Below are 15,939 nucleotides of genomic sequence, written 5' to 3' on the forward strand. Positions count from 1 at the left end.
TGCTCCCAAAATTCATCTGCATCTCCATTCTTCTGTGTATGCTGAACAGAGAGGACATTTCTGCTTTCGGAGTCTGCTAGAGTCTATAGCAGTCAAGATACATGGATCATTTAATCTCTGTTCAAAGACTTGGATTTTCTGTAATCTGAACTCATATGTGTTGTCAGTCATGCTTTAAAGGCCTCAGCATTCCAACATGAACGAAATAAAGAAATACAGCAAAGAAACTAAATCAAGTTTAAAAACAGTTTGCATTAGAAAGCATATTTTCATATCTTATTTAAACCCAATGAAATAGCAAAGATCGTTTGCCAGTTGCTACTACTACAAGCAGTTTAATTTAAAGTGATCAATCAGTGGTTTCTCAGTGAAATTATTAAGAGAGCAAAGGACAATTATATTTAGGATAATCAAGGATATAGGGTAAATGGCAGACTAACAAAAAGTATAGAAGTTTTATAAATGTCACCTAAGGTTTTATCTGTATTTACACACATCAAGAAGAATTGCAAGATTACAAAGACTAGTAGTATACTAACATCCGATGGCTTGTATTCATCTTGGGTCATTGACAGAAGCTGCAAAAAGCAATGCAAGGACAAATTATTAAAGAAGCACAGCTCAAGCATTAATAAGTCTAACTTTTTGAATACGTGCATGCATATATGCTGACTTCTGCAGATTTGCACCAAGAAATTCAGAAAGAATTCTTAAAAAGCCAGCAGAATTGTACATTACCATACAATGGTATTGATTGTGCCACAGCATTAACACAATTTTACTGTATGTTTCTGTGAATTTTAAACCAAAACTGAGAATGTTGCATTAAAATTTTGGATACTAGGTCAAAGAATTAATCAGTATGACATTATACTGATTAACTGCTTTCTAATGTCTTTCTAATGATCCAATGCTTAAAAACTAAGTTTTTAAACAATCATTAGAATTACTACAGTTACAAAAATAGTTCCAATAAAATGTAGATACAAATATAAAATGTGATACTTCATCCATTTGCAAGTTCATTTACCATTAGTATTGTTATGGTAGAGTTCTTGGGGCTTGAATATATGGGGCTCAACAGAATGTTCATATATCCCAAATTTGACAGTAGCTCAACAAATGAAATTTTGCACTGCAGCTGGTGCAGACAGATGGTAGAAAACTGGACCTTTCCAGGAGATTTTACACAACTGCCTTAACTGCTTTGCTTTATATCTCCAACAAGGACACCAGTATGCAGCTGGCAGGCCCCACTTACCAATGACAGTGCTAATTAGTAGTTACAAAGCAGATCAGATCTTTACATCAGGCTTATCTCCCTGACAGCCCTTCTAGCTGTTTTGCAGAGAGAAAGTGGCCCCATGCCAAAAGCCCAGCCCTAAACTTCTTAAATGCGGAAGCCAAAAACATAGAGCATGCTTTCATTTACTTCCTTACACTGGCTCCTGGTTTTGGTTTATTCACTTTTATAAAGTATATTCCTAGTCTGCCATACAGCCTTGATATTGTATCTGATTTATATAATCACACAGGAAGATCTTACTTGCAACTTATATAGTGGTGCTTCCCTTAATTTCAAAGCAACTGTGTAATGCAGAGACCCTTCCCCCTCCAGCCTTACTTTTCTCTCATCAGTTGTATAGTGGCTTGCATACCACAGACTGCGCCTTCTCTCCGCTGTCATTGGAATTGGACTGCAGGGTATTTCTTTGTCGTCTTCCCTGCTAACAGATTTCTCTTCATCAGGCATCTGCTAAATGACAACAAATGACAACACTAGCTATAGCTCTGTAAATGCAATCTTATCAGAGGAATTTAAATTTCCCCCCAATTGATGCTCCCTCTCCAAAGTAGGTCTTTGAAACACCTTTTAGTGACTAATACATCCAGTTTATGACAGATGACTCTTACTGAGATGACATTTTCAGAAATGGTGACAGAGTTTTTCTATAACTGCTGGTTACACGACACCAGAATAACACAGACCTCCATATACTACCTTAACTTACTATATAATCATACTACAAGCATACATAAATACATAAAATATAAAAAACCCCATAAAATACAGATGTTTCATTTTCAAGGCAGTGTATTGAAAGAAAATTCACTCTTTTCATCTGCCTATATATGTGAAAAGCCAATTCTGTTTCACTAAACAGAGGAACTGAAAAGATTCAAACCCTTTGAGCATATGTATCTATCATCAAAGACTAACCTAACTGACCATACTTCAGTATGTAACAAAGTAGTCAGTGCTGATCATCCACCCAGGGTCATCTAGTCTTGCTTTGGAGTCAGCAAATACCTATGTCTGCTCACATATAGAACAAGATAACTAGAAAAAGCCAATAGGGATTATTTAATTACCAAGAGTAACCTGATTATTTTTTATGCTGAAACAACTGGTTGAGTGGATGACGGGAGAGCTGTGGATGTCAGCTACCTTGATTTCTACATCTTTGACCGTTGTTCCACAACATCTTTGCTGAAAAGCTGGTAAGATATGGACTTGACAGATGGACTACGAGATGGGTGGAGAACTAGCTAAACTGTCTTTCTCTAAGTAGGGTAATGGCTCAAAGATGAAAAGGTAGTTGGTCATGAGTGGAGTTCCTCAGGGACTAGCACTAGGTCTGGTACTATTCACTATCTTCAAAACTATCTGGATGGAATTGCACCCACACAAAAGTTGTGAATGAGACTGAACTGGGAGGAGGTAGATGGGCCAGAAGGAAGAGTCACCATGCACAGACGGGACAATAAAAAATGCAAAGGGTTTAACAAAGATAAAGTCCTGCACCTGGAATAAACCCATGGAAGAGTAAAGGTTGTGTACAGACTGTGTGGGAAACAACTCTGTGGAATAGGTTCAGACGGTTGCTGGTGCACAGCAAGCTGAACATGAGCCAGCAGTGAACTCCAGCAGCAATGAAGGCAGACATGTGCTGGACTGCATCAGCAAGACTACTGCCAGCAGATCAAGGGATGTGATTATTCCACTGTACCTGGCAAGTGTCAGGCCACACCTGCAATTCAGTTCTGGCATTCACCGGTTCAAGAGAGGGGAAAATCTGGAGAGGATCCAAGAGAAAATTGTCAAGATGATTAGAGGGTTGGAGAAGCCAAAGGATGCAGGAATTAGGATTTTTTTCAGACGTATGGTACCGAAATTGTAGTTTTAGAGAAGACAGAGGTACTCTTCTCAGGTGGTGACAAGGTTATAAGCCAAAAGGCTGAGGACATAATTTGCTTCAGGCAAATGCCTTCTGGATATTAAAAAAAATAAATATTTCACCATGAGAACAATGAATCACTGGCATTGGTAGTTTTTGCTGAAGACATCCAAGATTTGGCGCTGGACAATCTAATCTGAGGCCCTGCTCTCACAAGAAGTTGCATCACATGATCTCCAAAAGTCCCTTTCAAAGTGGACTGTTCTGTGACTCTGTGATTGTCTCTGATCCATGTGGCCTACTTCTTAATCTGTGATGGCAACTGTTATTACTGAGTTGAGGAGGACTGCAAATGTACTGGCCTTAAATCCGTCTTAATTCCATGGCTCAGCACAGGTATGAGGCCTATCAAATAGACTTAGCATGGATGTTACTATAGCACAGTGACCAAGCAGGAGAACTAGGTATGTGTACATAAACCATGTTAGGTTACAGCTCCTCTTCAAGCTCCTCCAGACCTCTTTCTGCACTGTGCGTCCTGAATGGCAGCTACTTGGTGATAATTGTCCTCATTGCTTACAGAAAATCATCTGATGCAATAGAAGAATAAATCAGGATGCTGAACAGAGGTCTGCAAAGCTCTGGCCATTCCAATCCTAACAGCAAGGTCCTATTTTTTAAATCTTGACTTAGATAAACAATGGCTACAAATTTAGTTTCACTTCTCAGAGGAAATGGTAGCACATTTCACATATGATTGTATATTTATATTTGATTGTAGAAGAGCATTCCTAGCAAAGCTGTAAGATGAAATAAACTGATTCTGTGCTTATAAAATACTTGTCACTACCATTTGAAACTTTAACATAAATGTGAACCATAAAGAACTGCTTATCAAAGGCATTTAGTTCGGCACTAGGGTGACCAAAAAATACAAAAGTGCTAAGATGTACACAATTATTTTAGTAAGATATTTTTAGCCTAGGGGACTACAGGGAAGGGTGAGAAATCTTGTTTTCTCTTTCTCAGAAGAAGAAGAAAAATCAGAAAAGACAGTAATAATCATACAACTTGTGAGAGTCTTTTGACTTGTCTAATTTTTTCAGTTCTTCCATTACCTGAGCAACTCTCAAATACCCTTTAATTCAAACAATTGTAAAAATTCTATGAGAGGCCTCGACATTCAATTGCTGTAACTGTACTATTACTCAATGTTACTCACCACTCACAGGACAGAATGAATGGGCTCTATTCATATATTCAGTACTGGCAGTTACAACTATGAGCTGAAATCTCCAGAGGCAGATTGCCTCTTCTTACTGGCAGAGGTAGAATTTCACAAGACTCTATGTTAGAACAAATCAGGATCCAAAAAAGCAAGCATAAGAAAAGCAAAACTTCCGTTGACTGCCACAGTCATTTTGCATAACTAAGATCCATTCAGAATCCCACACAGAGACCACACACTGAAATCTCATATGTGACACTGGCATTGTGGCACACACACAAAAAACTTCCTCGAAACTCAAAATTTGAAGTGGGCATTGTCCCTGTAAAACTGTTCATCAGCTGCAGTGTTTAGAGAGAGTCTCAAGAGGATCTGTTTCAAAGACACCTCCTGCTGCAGTTCAAGAGGAGTTTTATCAACAGGAGGACCACAAGATGTAACTCACACAAGAAGAAAAAAACCATCAGGTTTACATGTCTTACTCTGCTTTTAGAATCTGCTACACCAGTATTATATTTAGCTTAGGTACATCTTTTTAGATTAAATAAATATTTCCTTATGCTTATTCTATCATACACATTTTCAAAAGCACCACAAATTAACAAGTCAAAAAACATTTTGATGAAACCCAGAATACATTATTTCTGAATCTAAATCATTGAGAATAGAGTCTACCAGGGGAAAATTTACAAGAGAAAGATTAATTCCTGATCTATAGCACCACTAAATGAAAACAAAACACATATAGACCAAAAAAAAAAAAAGTGCTGTAAGGAGGAAATGTGCAAAATATTGCACTACCTCTTGTGTATCAAAAATAAGCATTAATGCATGGGTATCCTTTTCTTTACAACATTCTCTTTTTTTAAGCCTCTATTTATTTTTTGGCAGAAGCATCATTTCCCTGGCATCTGAAGTTCCCATGGGAGTGCCAAGACTTTGTATTGCCTCTCATGTAGCTGTGGGTTTGAGAGGCATCAGCATTTCTTAAATTAATGTCTTTTAAAACTTACTTGCTCTAGCTTAGTTGCCTGGAAAGCATTTCTAATTTAACATGTTGGCAGTTCCCAGAGACTGACTTCAGTGTCTTATGAGAATATCTATCTCAGACACCACAAGTAGTTTAAAAAAAAAGAAGTGTAGGCAAGACCACTATAGTTCCTCTCAAGTCCCTGGAGAAACTTGCAGCATTCACTCTATACTGAGATAGAAAAGTTCACTTCCCTCAACTGAAAAAACTTGGCAAATAACTTAGACCCAACACCAAACTTTAAGATGGTGAAAGCTGGACAAAAACAATGCAGGTACTGGACATGAGTTCCCAGAGTTTCTGAGATCACACGACTCCCACTAACTGCATTTCACATGTGGTAACTTCTCTGTGAATAGTTCTCATGATTTTACTATGCAGTTTCTGAGATGTGAAGTTTTAGTTACAGCCCCAGTGCTAAAATCATATTATTATCTGGAAATCTCAGTTTTCACTTAAGAAGGAAAAAAAATCAATTTTACAGATGCTGCAGCTGCAGAAAAATAGGGAAAAAAACCCTAAAAAATACCCAGTGCCAGAGGGTACTGGACCACAATCTTGTGACTTTAGAAAAGACAGTATTAAGATTTCTGGAAACTTAAGACACAATTTTTTAATAACTCAAACTGACAGTTCTGGCGTCATTTGCCTTTTGAAGACCTATGTAAACACCAAATATCAGACATCTCAATTCCGAGGAGATTTTGGTTTCCTTTTTAAATGTTAAATGTTACATTATCCATTATATGAAGAAAAACCCTTAAAATAAGAAAACCTTCAACAGCTTTTACTTGTTACTATGAACTGCACTAATTCCCAACTGCCAGGATTATCTTTATTGTGGTTTACAAGCACTGCTAAACCTAGACTGTCATCAAACCTCAGAGGATTGGGAGATTAAAATAAATAATGTCTAGGATCATTCTTTTTATACTTTCAGTTTCTAAGCTTTTAAGATACCTTTGGGTTCTTATATTCCCATTTTTCTCTGAAGCAGAAAGAATTAAAACTTCCTTTTTTTCTCCTTATTCTCTTGCTTTTAAATGTAAGATGGGATTTTCACTCAGGCACACAGAACCAGGAAGAAAGGTCTTAAGAAATTTTTTCTATATCTGTGACAAAATTCCAAATTTTTGTCTTGTCTTACAGCATCCTGGGCCAGAATGTATACTACTTCAGCTCTGCTAGACAAGCCCCAGGTGTTTGCATTCCACTTGATAGCACCTAAACTAGAAGCATGGGCTCAGAATCATTGAGTCAACTGAGTCCAACCACTACTTCGTATCAATACCTGCTTTCCAAATCAGAGTAAGCATTAAAGCTCTGCCATTGCATTTCACACATATGTACCGATAATTTTAAAACAAATATTCATGTCACCCTTGTTAGATTGGACTTTTGAAGACACTTTGCAAAAAGACCAAATTCAAAGTACCAGCTTGCACTTGCTGTCTATTTTCCTTAACTTTCCTAAAGGTTTCCACCTCTGTTAGCAAGTATCTGCACTGGCCAGTCTCACAGTCATTAGTCATTAGTGCTAGAAGACAGAATGAAGTTGTCCTTACAATGGGCTCTTGTAGCCAGAGACGAATAAGAGTTGCAAGGGTGTAGTACATCACCAGCAGTAAGATTGGATTAGCATGGTGATACCAATGCAAGTCTTGATTTTTGATGATCATCCAAGTGCTTGAGCAGTTTGTCTGAGTAAGAGAAGTGACACCGAACAACCTGTGAATATAAAAAAACAAGCTAGCCAAGTTAGAGAACAAACACCAAATCTTACAATGTTGAAAAATATATTTTCAGCAATTTTTGCTTCCTTATAATACCAATTGTTCCGTTCAAATAGATGTGTTTTCCATCACATCTAAAATGCAGTGAATATTTTCCTTCCACATATTTAGTCAAAAGAAATGTTTTTTAAAATTTGGTTTTCAACATAAAAAATAGGAGTATATTAATACTACATGTACTATGTCCAATGAGAAAACTTTCAAGGACCTGTGCCCTGTAGACCCAGAGCTACAGAAAATGGGAAGAGAAAATGTGACTGCAAGTCCATTTGGCAAATCACAACAACATGACGTTTCAGAGAGATTTAGTAAACTGACGTACAACACCATTCCATTCACCCTGCCAGGACATAGCTGTAAAGTACATCTCCTCAGCACACTGAACAGTCTACTGATTTTTTTATTTTAAAAAGCTAATATTATTAATAAATTTCTATCTAATTATGTCAATGCTAGTAAACATAAAGGATTCCACTGAATTCATAGCTGTTCTGAACAAAGACTGAAAACATTCTGAAAGGATCATCAAACAACTGAGAAAAAAAAGGAGAAAAATTAATTTGCAGTATTAATATCAGTGATATCAAATATTTTGACTATTTCTGGAAAAACTGGGATTACACAATATTTCTGTCAAGTGAGAAACATATGTTGGAAAAACCCACTTGAGAATAAAAGAAAAATCCTCGATATTTTCAAATTAATTCATGTCAGATGCCTTGTAGATGTGTTAGATACTGAAATAAAACTAATAAGAAACATTAATTAGTCTGGTTCTTTCACTGTAAAATAATTTGCAGAGTTCCAAAGTTAGGGTATTAAGCTACCAGTAGCATGTGTCAGTATTCACTATAAACAGTTTTGTCTATTGGTAAAAGCTTTTTCTTCCTCAATGTGTCTGAGTTTTCAATTTTTACAAAAAATAAATCTGATTCTAAGAGGCAATTAAGGAGAACTACTTTTTGGTAGAACAATAAATATCAAACTATTGTTCCTCTGAAAGAGTAAATCAAATACATTCATAAAAAAAGAAGCCAACAAACAAAGCACTCAAGTTTTTCTCTGGGGGATTTAGAGCAAGTTCAAGAGGTTTAGTTTTTCCTTTATCTAGTAAGATACAACATGAAAGGCCGAATGAATACAAAGAATAAGTATGACATTCAACAGAGATGTGCTGCCTGAAATCTGCCTTTTGGATGCTGTGAAGTGAAAAGAATATAAAAAGGGAGATGTTACACCTGTTTGTTAACTGGGAGTTTGCTGCATGGGCATAATACCATCAACTTCCAGAATGAGAGCTCTGTAGCATTTTATTAAACAATCTATCAGCACTCACTTCTCATTCTGATTGTCAACACGAGCCAAAGGCTATAAACTTTAAGATTTCTCAGAGCTTTTGGGTGGATCCAAGGTTGGGAAAAAAATAAAAATTAAAAAAAAAATCCTGCACACAAAGTAAATTGCTGTAACTTAAAGGAGCTGACAGAGCTGTGTTTGGAGTTGACCCAAACTCAGACTTTCACAGCATCCAAGCACATCCAGAGCTGATGTTACGGTATGGCTCCATCTGGCTGAAATTCATGCTGGATTGTATTCTGTTCATATTTCTATCAGCACAGAGGAACATCTTGTTTGTCTGCTTTTCTCTCTGCCAACTGACTTGTCATTTTTGCCAGCAATGATCAGGGTTGTTGAGTTCTTACTAGTTGTTGAGTTGCCATTAGTTTCATCTTCTACCTCGATTTCACAACAGAGCTCTCCATCTTTAGTTCATTTTAAGCTTTTCTATGTAAGCACAGTACAATTCACCCTATTTCTGTTTCATAAACATCACAATCAAAGTGAAATCCAATTCTCACTAAATTAAGAAGTTTTCCACTGACAGTTAGTGATGAGTATTTCCTACACCAATGAGGGAAAGTTCTTGAAGGTTCTTGGACTCTTCTGCCAAGCAGACATGACCTTCATATCACATATTCCATTCCTACAGTATGTTTTATAATATACTATAGCTATAAAGTCAGAACAACTTGTGCTTTACTTTTATCTCCATTGAAAAGAAAACATTCCACGTAATCCTAACAGTTAGGAAATTTTATTATGTTTCAGTTAAATTCTCATTCTCTTAGTTTAATTTGTTGGCTTCAAATTATCCATACATTATACTACTGGACTTAATTCTGCTCCCTTCTGGTCCTGCATTCACCAAATATGCATAAGATAAACCACATCTTTTCCTTCTTAGTTGCCACTTGACCAGGAATATACTTCAATGTATTTCACTTCATTGTATTCAATATATTTCACTTTGTCTCATAAATCATGAATCTAGAGGAACTGCTTCTCACTTCTGATTTCTCTTTGGGTTTTGTGACTTGTTAGTCACAAAGGTACTCAACACAACACTCCCTGTTTATCAGGTTCAAAATACACTCTTCATCTTGGGAATGCTCGTTTTGTCTGTTCTGGCCTCCAATAAGGCTACAAGTTGCTGCTCACTCAATATTTATGCTTCATCATTATCTTCAATGAGAACAGCTGGTGCAGAACATTTTTCAGAGAAATAGAGTCATCTTCTCTCATTCAAAGCTTTTAAATACACGGGAATGGCTGCCATAAAATGTATAAGCAACATAAATTAGGTCATTATTCAGTTCTGCATGCCCCATTCCACAAAGGTGTCTTTACATTCAGCAGTGATCAAAATCAGCTGTATTTGTGTCCAACTCTGATCTTGATATGACTTCATCTTAGCCAACATACATGTATGCCATCAGTAAGGTCAGAACGAGTCCTAAGTGGGAGAAACCAAATACCAAACAAGACAAGTATATGTATGCCTGGATACAGAAGACAAGTAAAACAAATTTGAGACTTATTTACTAATGGAAATACTTTGCTTTCCAAAAGACTGCACATAACATCAAAAACAACTGGAGGTTTGCAAGAGGAGAATAGATTAACATTTCTATTTTTGCAAAGAAGTAAAAATTGGCTTTTTGAAAGTCCTCATTGGTATTCTGAAAAATGCATAACAGAAATAATTTGGAAAAAATTTTAGAAATTATGACAGGCCAAGAGGAACTTGAATGTCTGACTGAGAAATGCTCAGAAATAACACCATGAAAAGCAGTTCTTAAAATATAGCTGGCACCTTTTTGCTCATTTACTATCCTATAAGCTTGTTTCCCCAGCAAAGCTTCCCACTAAATCTCTGAATAATCCTTCTAGCAGGTGCACTTTAATCTTTTGTGACTTTCTAACAAAGTTATAAGTTGTGACCATAAAAAAAAATCCCACTTTTTATATTAGTCTAACATTAAAATTCAGAAGAGCAATTTCAATTTCACTTGCAAACAGAAAAGCAAATTCCTTTTGTACTCACAGATATTTCATCTAAGGAGTTGCTGAAGTTGCTGGAATTTTACATTGTTAAAATTTTTATTGCAAGCATTATTTAGTTACTACATTAATATAGTATAAGAATTTGCATTAGTAATTATTCATGGTATTAAATGTGAACAAAAATGATATATTTCATGTAGTTATCAAACACAGTAATTACAGATCTTTTAGGTTTGTGAATTTTGCATGCAGTAAAAATGATCTGAATTTTTTTTTTTTAATAAACATATTCATCAGTTCAGATCCTGCATGTTCTGATGTTTTAGAAGTTGATATCAGATGAGGATTTGCCTCATAATGTCCGAGGCCAGGAAAGGAAGTAATAATTCTGACTTTCTGCACAATGTAGGACACACAATAATTCTTCTATTGAACAAAGAACTTGTGGTTGAATTACAGTTTATAGTTTAGAAAGGCATCCAATCTTGATTTCAATTGATAGCAAATCTTCTACTGTTTTACTATTTTTCTGCTGTATTTATCTTCAATAGTAGTTTTGTCTAGATGAGATTTCCAGTTGCTGCATCTTCCTACAACTCTGTGTACTACTTTACATACTACTTTTCACTACACAACAGAGAGATCATTTCCCCATATCTTCTCTGAGCTTGCATGAAGATTGCCTTTTGAAGAAAATGTCTGCATCAAATTACTTCAGGAGATGCATTTTGTGATTTAGTGTTTATGATTACAGGAACTTTTTTCTGCTGCCAGTACCTGTTGCCTGATTATTCACAGCAATGGCATCAGAGCATTCTATTGTGCTGGGTTGGATTTGGGGAATCCATCTTCGTAGAACTTCTGGATTTATGCTGGATTTTATGTCTGAATTTATTATGTCTGAATCTTTCATCTGGATATCTTCTCTTGCATATTTATTTCACCCTCCTCACATGGAAGGAGACAAGAGTGGTGCCCAAAAGTCTGGAGTAGAGAATGGAATATCAGGACTGACTGACATTTCAATAGGTGAGCCCTAAAATGGAGATGCTAAAAGTCACCAAACAAGAGAAGAAAAAGGAAGAAGAGATCGGTAAAGAAGAGGAAAATAGAGGAGAGGAGAGAGCAGAAAAAAAACCCATAGAGAAATTCAACAATAATAAATCCCTAGAAATGGGGAAAAAATCAGCATATTTGGGGAGGGTGGTGGTGGTTGTGGTAGAAATTCTATTTCTCTGGGGGAAAGACAGCTGAAATAGAGGGAGAAAAGGCAAAATTTCATGTTTCACAGGCCAAGCCATGAAGACTGAGATTCATGAGGAAGAGTACTTAAAATACTAAAGGGCTACGTCCCAAACTCTAAGCACTGTTTGAAGAGTGAAACTTTTTTCAGACATTGACTTAAAGGAGGTCCATACTCTTGCCACATCTGAAAAAATTCTGTGGATAAGGGGGAGGAAGGATTAGAAGGAATGAAAAAAAAATATAGAAAATATCATTCCTGCACAGCCCCCCTAAAAGTCAGGAGTACACTGTTCATACACAAACCATACTGTTGGATTTTCTATACCTGAATGGCAGAGCTACAAAAAAGTTATGATCCATAAAATTATATTCATAATGTCTCTTCCAAAGGAATGCTGTGAGCCACCACACTCCCTTTCAGTACATCATTTGGCTACATGCCCAAAGAAACACATGCTGTTGGAAATTACTCAGCCAAGTCCCATGGTACCTCCAGACCCATCTTTGCCTCCCAGAAGTTTGTTACTCCCTAGGTTACAGGCTGAGAATTCAGATCGTACTGGAGCTGATGCTTCAGGGTATGCTGAACTGACACAATGTTTTTACAGAAATAGCAGGACATAGGGAGGAGAGAGGTGGAAAAGTTGGCTGAAATGCATTAAGCACTCCAAAGAATAAGGGTTAAGATGAGCAGGAGGTATTTGGTTTCACATGGCTTTTTAGGGGAAAAAAATGAATGGAAAATGTCTTTCCAAATCACATTATTTATAAGATTCCACAGAGAAGGAGCTGATCCTTCGTGCCTCCCCTTCAGCTCAGCAGGACAACTGTGTAGAGAGATACTGCAGACACAAACCTCAGTCCGCAGTTGGACTAAAGTTATTAAATGTATCCATTCTGGAGAGATAAAAGCTTTAAAAAGCATTGCAAGTATTTTTAGCTCTTAAAAGCCTTAGACCCTGCTTTGGTTCAGACATGGATAATTCAGAACTGGCTAGGTGGAACTGTGCCATATCAACAATAATATAAAAGTTTGACTATTTGATTTAAGAAGTATTATGATAAATTTCAGCTTAACAAAATGTTTAAAACATTTTTTGAATTATCTGTAAATGTAGACTAAGACTGGAATTATTTTCCTTCAACATGTTGCTATTCCAACGCTATAATACAGGCACATACATAGTGAATGTAGATCTTGGTAGGTAAGTAGATTATTCTAACTTTTGTTTTAATGTCATCATATTTCCATAGCTCTTTAGCAGATGTCTACATTTTTTTTCTACTAAGTTTTGGTTTCCATAGCTTCCATTGGATCAAAGCTTTTCTGGCAAGGACAAAACCAGCCCTGGTTTATCTCCCACCCTCTTCTGAACATCAGTGACTTTTCTTTTATAGGAAAACTAATTTCAAATGCACATCTATTGCATGAGAAACCTCATGAAAAAGTGAGTAGTTTAAAACTTGTGTGCTAATATCATCCATATAATGAGGACAGAAAGAAATAATGAGCCATTGATCAGGAAGCTGTGGAGGAGAAAAGATAGCTTTAAGGGCTGTGAATTACATAAAAGCTTGCAAAACCTGCAAATACAACACGAACCTTAATTCAAGGAGAAAAAAAACATATAAGCAGCCACAATAAAATCACTTTGCTTTCAAGTGAATTAACAACTTTAAAACAGGATGATAAATAGTATCTACTCTATAAGCTGGGGTTTTTCTTAAGTAACCAGATTAATGGAATTTTCTCTGAGACTATATGACTGGAAGCTGTTAAGGACTTCCATTAAAAATGACCAAACTTCAGACATTAAAATACTTCATATATCTGAAATAAAGTAGCTGCCCTGAGTAAAATTTAAGTCTGAACATACAGATTTGTGAGCTCTATACCAAATTTCATCCAATAATTGAGCTTTGTACTGACTTTCTATTATAAAAGCTTTCATTGCCTTAGAAGCAATAATTCCCCACTGTTATCACTAATAGTAGATATGGGTGTATCAATCTCTTGTTTACCGAGACAAAACCCATCTTCAAAAGCCTTAAATGAAGATTTATCCTATTAATGGATTTCCTCTCTGGATCCTCAAATCTCTTCATTACCCATGACACAGAATTTCTGGCAGCAGCAATATTGATGTTGCTCCTTTCAACACATCAGCAAGCTAGAAAAGCAGCATGTTGCTGTAGCCTTTGGGAACCTTTGCTGGGGCTTCCAGAGGCGGTCATCTTATGCAGACACATTCTAAAGCAGCGACTCCGGTATCTTTTCATCCCAATCAGACAGCTGAGCATCTGGCACAGGAAGGACTACCAGATAGGACAGCAAGAAAAAGATTAAATGTGGATAAAGCTGCAGAAAAAATTGCTTTAGGGCTTCTGCCTGATACCTTAGCCAGAGTGATTACTTCAACATGATCCTTCCTCACCTGGACCAGCATTGCCACTGCTTTGACAGCAGAAGCCTTTACATGTTAGGTAGAGTTAGGCAAACAGTTGTTTGTTCTGACACTAAAATAAAACTACTGTAATGCAACAGGGTTGTTTGTTTTTTTTTTTTTCACAAACCATTTCAGCTACAGACCAGGGCAACCCAGGGAGCATGGAGGCTGCAGGAGCTGAGGCAGCACTGCTGGGATGAGAGGATGAAGAGAGAAAAGTCACCTTAGCAGAGGAGACTGGTTGGCAACAGTGTTTTGCCACCTGCTCCTCTTTCTCATGTACACACACCCTTCCTGTGACTATGTGACTTCAGGGGGATGAAAAGCTCTGAACAGCACCACCCAAACTGTGTGAACAAAATTAAAAATTTTTAATGTTTAGTTGGAGCTTCTACTCAGAGATGAATGTAATGAGAAAACAGGTCCAGGCTTCTAAGGATTCATGTGGAAAGCAGGACAGGGAAAACCAAAGGCATGTTCAGACACCTCCACGGCCACAAAGGCTTCCCCCCCCGTGAGAAGGTGAACTTGAACACCTCAGCACTAAGCACGAGGCACAGCTTTACCAAGGCACAGCTTAACAACGGCACAGCTTAACAACATCTTTCTGCACCAACTAGTAACTGAAGGTATTGGCTTTTCAAAGGGAGTTGGCAGAGCTGCTGAAAGGAAAGGAGCCAACAGTCCCACCTCAGAAAGTCTCTCACAGGCAGAGCAGGGGACAGTTTGCTCCCAAAACTCAATCAGGTAGTACAGCCCATGGACAGCCTCATTCTTCTAATCTCTGGTGCTGGGAGAAGGACAGATGTCTTTAGGTCATTGAGAGTAAAACTTCAGCAGAAATCATTTAGGAAGAGAAGACTATGCTCAGGTAACCCAAGTGACTATCAGCATTTAGCAGGGTGGTGCTGACTAGAACATGCAAGTGACCTGGTACAATAACTAACCATGCAACTGCCTGCCAGCCTAAGAGATTTACTGTTACTCTTGTAATAATGTGCAGAAAAAACAGAAATTGTTTTAAACTGTAGCTTCATACTCATTTTAACTTTGAGATAACTTGGTCTGTGATCTAGGACTCAGATTGCAGCCAAAAACTTTGGATTTTATTCCAAGTTCTGGCTATCTCAGGGGGTTATGTGATTCATCTAACTTCTCTGTTAGGGAATTTTTCCACCTTTGAAAAAGAGGTGACTACTTTTCAGTCACATTGGGACAGTCTGCTAGGTTCGGTGATGCATGCAGAGGACAAAGAGATTTTCCACTTACTCAGCTGGTGATGAAACAGATTGAAAAAAAACCAAGAGTGATTGATACCTACATCAAGAGATAATGCAGTAGAAAGTGTGAGCAAAGAAAATATTCTTTTTTAGCAGTGAATGCACTCAGGCAGAATGCAAACTATGATTCCCATTTGGTTTTAAACATAAAAAAATACAATAGCAGGATATGGGAAAGAAGACAATGGGATAATGAACAATTAGGCTTGGAAATGTGTGAAAATTGCCTAATTCCAAAACCTAAGTGGTATAGCAGCTGATTTTAAATTGGTTATAAACTGAACATGATTGGCTCAGTTTTTATCAGCAAGTTCCAAACTTCAGCTAAATGAACATAAATAAGAGAGTGGCGCCCAACGTGGGGCACAGTTGGAGGTCCCTCACATTGAGGA

General features: G+C 37.1%; 1 protein-coding gene across 1 annotated transcript in view; it reads right to left on the reverse strand.

The window, feature by feature from the left end:
- PIEZO2 (piezo type mechanosensitive ion channel component 2) overlaps positions 1-15,939 on the reverse strand; it is a 298,924-nt gene that overhangs the window by 93,580 nt on the left and 189,405 nt on the right. The window contains exons 8-10 of the mRNA XM_027676733.1: positions 7,003-7,165; positions 1,625-1,756; positions 540-578 (exon numbers count right to left, since the gene is read on the reverse strand). Coding sequence (XP_027532534.1) covers positions 540-578; positions 1,625-1,756; positions 7,003-7,165 — 334 coding nt within the window. The remainder of the gene's footprint in view (positions 1-539; positions 579-1,624; positions 1,757-7,002; positions 7,166-15,939) is intronic.

Source organism: Neopelma chrysocephalum, unplaced genomic scaffold, assembly GCF_003984885.1.
Source record: "Neopelma chrysocephalum unplaced genomic scaffold, ASM398488v2 Primary Assembly neopelma1_22, whole genome shotgun sequence".
NCBI lineage: Eukaryota > Metazoa > Chordata > Aves > Passeriformes > Pipridae > Neopelma > Neopelma chrysocephalum.